General features: G+C 48.1%; 1 protein-coding gene across 1 annotated transcript in view; it reads right to left on the bottom strand.

Moving 5' to 3' along the window:
* Nucleotides 1-304: 304 nt before the first annotated feature.
* LOC119440758 (corticotropin-releasing factor receptor 2) overlaps nt 305-6,663 on the bottom strand; it is a 318,940-nt gene continuing 312,581 nt past the window's right edge. The window contains exons 10-11 of the mRNA XM_049662454.1: nt 5,159-5,200; nt 305-1,286 (exon numbers count right to left, since the gene is read on the bottom strand). Coding sequence (XP_049518411.1) covers nt 999-1,286; nt 5,159-5,200 — 330 coding nt within the window. The 3' untranslated portion in view covers nt 305-998. The remainder of the gene's footprint in view (nt 1,287-5,158; nt 5,201-6,663) is intronic.

Below are 6,663 nucleotides of genomic sequence, written 5' to 3'. Positions count from 1 at the left end.
TCGTACACGAATATGTAAAGCTAACCACGAAAGTTTTCGGAGCACGGAATTGGCGAAAAAGCTTAATTTTCTCAAAGTTCTTGCAACAAAGCCGAGATTTTAGGTGAGCAGTGTGATTATTGTGAGGAAAATTACACACCCCATCTTGCATTTTGAAGATGGGCACATAGGTTGCAACGATATTTTATTTTTTCTGGGACCCCGTGTTACGAAAACTTACGTGGTTAGAAGTATACACACGTACACCATTGCTCGACATCAATTAAAGGGAGAATCGTAGCCCATACCCGAGTTAAAAAGGCTGCATTAGCAACCTGCTGTTTGCACCGGCCGAGTTCTTACACAATCTCTTCTAAGTGTACACTCAGAGAAAAATACCGGCGTCCTTCAGGCAACGTTTCCATGGGAGCTTTCCTTACGGAAGTGGGTGGCCATCACATCTCTGTCGTGTAATGTGAGAGAGTCTTGCGGGTCGTGTGATCCTGCAGGTTCACACGACTCGAAGAAGGGTCTGATAAGGTATGCACCACAAGCCACCTACACCACACATTGTATCGCGCAGATCTGCTGAGAAAGAGGCGCTTCTACGACGACGGGTCCGCAAAGTTATTTTTTTTCTCCTTTCCCTCCAGGAGCAATGAATCTTTCACTGATCATTCTTGTGATGTGATGCGGGAATCGTGAGGCAATCACCGTTTGTACCTGCGCGCCGAACCGTTTGAAGGAAACGATGAATCGAGGCCGCCCACGTCACAACCTTCAGACACATTTGCAGAGAACAACAGCGGTGTTCCTCCACAGGCGTGTCTGTAAGAACATTCTTGGCCTTGCCTAAGTTCGGTAGCAACGGCGTTTCAGTTGGTCTTTCGGGGGCGCGTGAAACGGAACATCGTGAGGCGCTGACCAAGTTACCGGCCAGGTTTGGATGCACAGGCGGCGAGGAAGGATGAGGTGTCTATATAGACGATGGCTCAGTCTGGCTGGTGGTGGCGGTCGCTTCAAAAGTAGCAGTTGCGCTCCCACTTGATGGTGGGCTGCGCGTGCGGCGGGGCCACGATGGACGCCAACGTCTCGATCTCGACCTCCGAGTAGCGGCGCGCGGGTCCCAGCGCCTTGCGCAGGGGCGCCACCTTGTGTCCGGCCACGTGCGGGTGCAGGTCTGGCGCCAGCGAGCTGGCCTCGCAGTAGGTCGAGTAGCTCTGCGACAGGCCGCGTCCGCGAGAGTAGCGGTTCGGGTTGCGCCTAATCATCGCCTGCATGTACGCGTTGCGCACCGCAGTCTGCACCTGCAAGACAGAAATGTGAGGAAAAGGTGACGAAAGAAACACATTAAACTAAACACACTGCAGATAACAGGCGACAATAGGCATAGTAAGTTTACGTCTGCAGTAGTACTGAAAGTTTCGCAAGTTGTATATAGTCAACGGTAGAGCGTACAGAAGGCATGAGACGACGGGATAGTGATGCCTTTCAGTCATGTGCCTTCGTCTTGCTGAGGCAGTCAAAAGCGCAAAAACAGTGAGAATAGCTCACGTTTAGGTTGGCTTTATCGTGCGAAATTCGGCAATGCTTCGCTTCGGGGAGGCGGCAATTCGACGAAACGATTTGGCCAAGACTTGGTTTGAACAAGAGAGAGAGAGCGAGAAAAAGCAAGAAGAGGAAAGGTAGCGAGGTCAACCAGACGAGCGTCCGGTTTGCTGCCCTACACTGAGGGTAAGGGAAAGGGGGAACAGAAAGAGGAAAAGGGGAATAGAGTGAGTACTAAACACACAGTAGGACACACAGCAAGACTACAATCGGCCACTAGGACCGCTGTCCCTCAAAAACCGTAGTATCACACGGATAGCTTTCTGGGCCATAGACGGATGTGACCAGAGTCCAAGAAGTATCGTTTTAGAAAATGATCTAGACTCTAGTCGGCTTAGTGTGGTCTTAAAGGGATGCGCTGGATCTCGCATTGAGGGAAAGTGCACAGCGGGTGCTCGATAGTTTCTTCGGACTCACTATTGTCGCACGTTGGTGTATCGGTGGGTTTGAACAAGGCCGTCTCGAACCAACCCAAGCCGGCGTTTAGTGGTACTAAATTAATGAGGGCTCGCGCTCACAAAAATTTCTTACGGTAAACCTGCTCGGGGCAACATATTAAAGGAAACCGTGTTTCCTGGCATATTAATTGGCCAAGGCGGTCGATGGCAAAGAGCACGTACGGTAGAAAAACTGTCTTTGTAAATTTGGTCCCTGTTGTTACGAAGAGAACGCGACTAATGCCTAAGTTATCGTGAGACACATTACTTCAGCAACTCTACCAAAATTATCACCCCGCACTGTTTGTGTGCAGTTACAAAAAAAAAAAATGAAGAAATCTCATAAGAATGTGGCCTGTTTCCTTTAGAGCAACTTGACAGAAATCATTGATTAACCTCTATGACTCAGAAAACGACTAAATCTGCCTTTTCTGACAAAGCGGTCTTTCACTTAATGAAAGAAAATAAAAATACGTCAACGCCGGGGGACATACAAAGACGCCGGTAAAGGCAAGTTGCATCTGTGCCAACGACACGCGTAAAGACATGTGCCAATAAGAAGCGCCGACGGCTCGATGGGATGGAGTTTCTCGAAGGCAGCCTGCCAGCGCACTAAATGACATCGCCGGATCTCGCTGACACAATGCAGACCCCTCAACGGTGCTTCAGCTTACGTAAGTATTCGACGGCGACAGGAATCGAATGAACGACGCTGTAGACGACGGAAGTGTTGCAAAAGGGCAACCGGTCACATTCTTACGGCGCCGCTTCTTGACCCTTCGAGCAGCGATGTCGCCGTCTCTTTTGCCTATATGCGACACTCGTGTCACCATATGAAAGGCGACAAGAAGAAAGGCACCGGACGAGTGCTGCCCGACAACGACCTGCACTTGGCTCCGAATCGCGACAATAAGCCTTCTTTCGCAGCGACATTCGGCCTTTCGGGACAGAGTCGGCGCCGCGTAAACATGTCCCGGGTGCCGCGTTCGACCGCTTCGCATTTGAGGAATAAAAAGGACCCGAGACCGCGCGCGGGCAAAAGCGAAGGAGCGTGCACTTCGCATCTTAACGGGAACGCTGGGATATGAGGCGGCTTACGATGGCGTTGAAGCTGTTGCCTTCTAGGATTTCGGGGTCTTCGACCAGCGTCGGCAGCACGGCGTCCTTGCCTGCCGTTTTCTCTTTGCCACTTGGCGGTCGGCGCGCATGCAGAGGTGCCTGGCCTCGTTCGAGGAGGCGCGGGCAACGCTAGCGGGATTAGCGACATTCCGGCGGGGTTAGCGAACTGGCGCCTGTCATGGCGGCTGCACTTCGCGTCCATTTCTTTTGGTGCACTCACTTCTTTTCTCCCTTCCTTCCTGATGGGATTAGTATTGCTGCGTAGGCGTTCCGGACCACGTTAAATATTTATGGGTACCGTGGAGGTGCCAGTGAAAGAACTACTATAGCACAAGTGTTAGGTCCATCCGCCTGTTAACCTTGTTTTGGTCCGATAAGCCTAACGAGACGACAGCGACGTTTTCTGCCTCTTCCCGGGAAGGATTGGTTTGCGTACAGTATGGCGCGAGGATGGTGCGTAGGACAAATAGAAATGATGAAGATACTGTGATATCCAGACACGGCGTCAGTTCTATTCGTCCTTGCACTGTACCGTTTACACAATGAATGATTACCAAACATCGCAATAGGTCAGGGGACCTCGTGGTTGGTGTGGGCTTGGCTATTGGGCTTCTGTAGGCCATATTGATATGTGTAGCGGCAATAGATGCTTGAAGGCAAGGTGCCTGGAACGCATAAACGAAATAGGTCCGCGGTCACCAATAACATTCACATATTGTTTGCGAGAAGAACGCGGTCATTTATGTCGTTTAAATTTTGACTTCAACGCTTCACGCTGCGATAAAGCTTGGTGGGTGTTGGTAATGTAAGAGCAAATTTGGTAGAAGGAAAGCTGAAAAAGTATTTTTTTCGGCAATCAAAAAGCGAGGCAACATTAAAAAAAAAAAAAAGAACTCAGTATTTCAAAAGACCGCACGAATTCTAACAACTTTCAATTAGTGCCGTCAGAGGGCACGTCCTTCTAATAACGCGCGTACTTACGGCACTTATTCGCAACTTTCCTGCTACATTATAGGAGTGTTTTAATCCTCACAGAGACTATGCTATAACGCGGCAAAGACGTTATGGCCAAGTGCCGTAAATACGTATTTCATTAAAATGGTGCACCGTCTCGTCGTTGCTAATTGAAATTTGTTGTTGAAATTTAGGCGCCCTACTGCAATATTACTTTTTTGAAAACGCTGCCCATTGAGTGAAGTTGGTGCACCGCAGTGAAGTTCGACGGATAGCCGAAGGGGCAATGTCCAAAATTCTTGGACATGGCCTACGTGACATGGCCTTGGACATGGCCTTACACAATTCTGAAAAAAATACCCCCATGCTCCTTTCCTCAGTTCGCTTTGGTTTAGTTTGCACGTCTTCGGATATAATGTTTCACTGGAACGGACAGGCATTAGACCAGGGGCCAAATTCACAAATCTGTTTTTTTTTTTTTTTGTAAGTGCTCGTCACCATTGTCGGACTGCCTTGGCTAATGATATGTTTAGCTTCAGGATTGGCTGGAATTTTCTCCTACGAGCGATCCTAACGTAAAAGCTTTTTGTGGATACGAGGCCACGGGAAGAATCCACCAACCTTTTGGTCTGTAAGTGCTGTTTGCCATTAGCCGGCAAAAACGATCGTGTGCTCGTAATTAAGTACACGTTAACGAACCCCAGGTGGTCAAAAGTGTACCGGTGCCTTCGAAAACAACACCTTTCATAGCCTCTGAGTTGCTTGGGGAATTTAAACCCCAGGAATCAATCATTCAATCGGCCTCTAGCTCTAATATTATTGTGACGGGGCGTCAAGTAGATGAACAGAGAAGCACGGTATATAAACACCCTATTTACAAAGATGTTCAAGATGGCTCAACACGCACAAAGTTCCGGCGATCGTCTTCTTTAGTAATCCAAGGAGGTGGTTCGTAACATTATGTACCGCATCAGAATTGGCTGGTATTTACGCTTAAGATCATTTCTATCGTAAGAGCCCTTTGCCCGAATACGGGCCCACAACAAATATTCTTTACTTACCTCAGAGTTGACGAAGCAGTAGAGGATCGAGACGGAGAGGCCCTGCGGGAAAATGAGATGAAGGAAAATTAATGTCAGAGATTTGCAGCAACGGCGAATTACACCGTAAAACTTAATGAGGTCTACACGGCGTAATGATGTGGCGCACCAACATTGAAAGAACGCTCGTTGCTATTCGTTGCCCGTTATCGAGCGTGAAGCCTGATTTGAAAGGACGCAGATTTCGCTGTCCAAGTGGCAATCAAGGCGGACGAACAATATTATGTGTGCCACCGTTGAGCAGCTACGTGATAACTAAGAGAAGACATGGTTGCGTATTTGTAAATCCACATAGAAAACGTCATTAACAGCAGCACAATAAAAAAAAGAAAGAAAAGGTGCTCCTTAATCTCTTGCACTTGGGCGCATCGCGTTTTATTTCTCTTCAACGGTATTCCGGCAATTCTCAGCGAGGATTGTGAATGCTTCGAGGAGACGAGGCACGTAGACGCGGTTTTTCTAGTTCAGTGGCTTGTGAAATAGTTTGCCTAGAAAAGGCCACCTAATAGGCAGCAGAGTTGTTATTTCCGCAACATTAAAGTTTGTTTAGAAGAGAGTATGAGGCTTAAAAAGGGTTTAAGGCAAACAGACCGCGAAATGAGCTCGCTTTATTTTTCGGCAGCTTTGCATGCTTTTTCTTCTTTGGATTTTGTACGAACGACGCTCCCACAATTGGCGAGAGGCGCGCAATGGGAAACGAGCTCCGGAAATTACTACTCCAAAATATCCATTAGAAAATCACCATTAAACTATCTAAGTAAGCTCAGCTGAAGACAACAGCAAAGAAAAAAAAAATGTGCCAGGTCAACAACAACTCGTTGATCTACGTGATGGATAGATCACATTGCTCTATTTTGAAGCAACGAAAGTGCGCTTCGTAGGTTGTGCCGCAATTTTCTAGCACGCGCGCGCGTGCATGTGCGTGTGCCTGTGCGTATACGTGTTACTCGAAAACAAATGCCCTCTTCTCAAGGCTTCGATGTCATTGTATGTTCGTTTGATTGTTCATAGTTCTGAGTCGTTTTATACATGTATGATTGTGTACTTATTGTACACGCGCCAGGCGTTCGCACACGTGTTGGTTTTTGCTTGACCCGCCGCGGTGGCACAGTTAGCTAAGGCGTTGCGCTGCTGAGCACGAGGTTGCGGGATCAAATCCCGGCCGCGGCGGCCGCATTTCGATGGAGGCGAAATGCAAAAATGTCCGAGTGCTCGCGTTGTAGTGCACTTTAAAGAACCCCAGGTGGTCAAAATTAATCCGGAGCCCTCCACTACGGCGTGCCTCATAATCAGAACTGGTTTTGGCACGTAAAACCCCAGAAAGAAGTAGTAGAAGGTTTGTGCTTGTGTGTTCGTGTGCCTTGCTAGTTTGTACGTGTCCATATCATTATAGTATCTTGATTTTCTTTCTCCTTGAAAGCTTTTTGCACTGCAATATAAGCCTTGTGTAGGAGAAGCCCACCTAC

This window comes from Dermacentor silvarum, chromosome 2 (assembly GCF_013339745.2).
Source record: "Dermacentor silvarum isolate Dsil-2018 chromosome 2, BIME_Dsil_1.4, whole genome shotgun sequence".
NCBI classification, from domain to species: domain Eukaryota; kingdom Metazoa; phylum Arthropoda; class Arachnida; order Ixodida; family Ixodidae; genus Dermacentor; species Dermacentor silvarum.
This window is presented reverse-complemented; position numbering and strand designations above follow the sequence as displayed.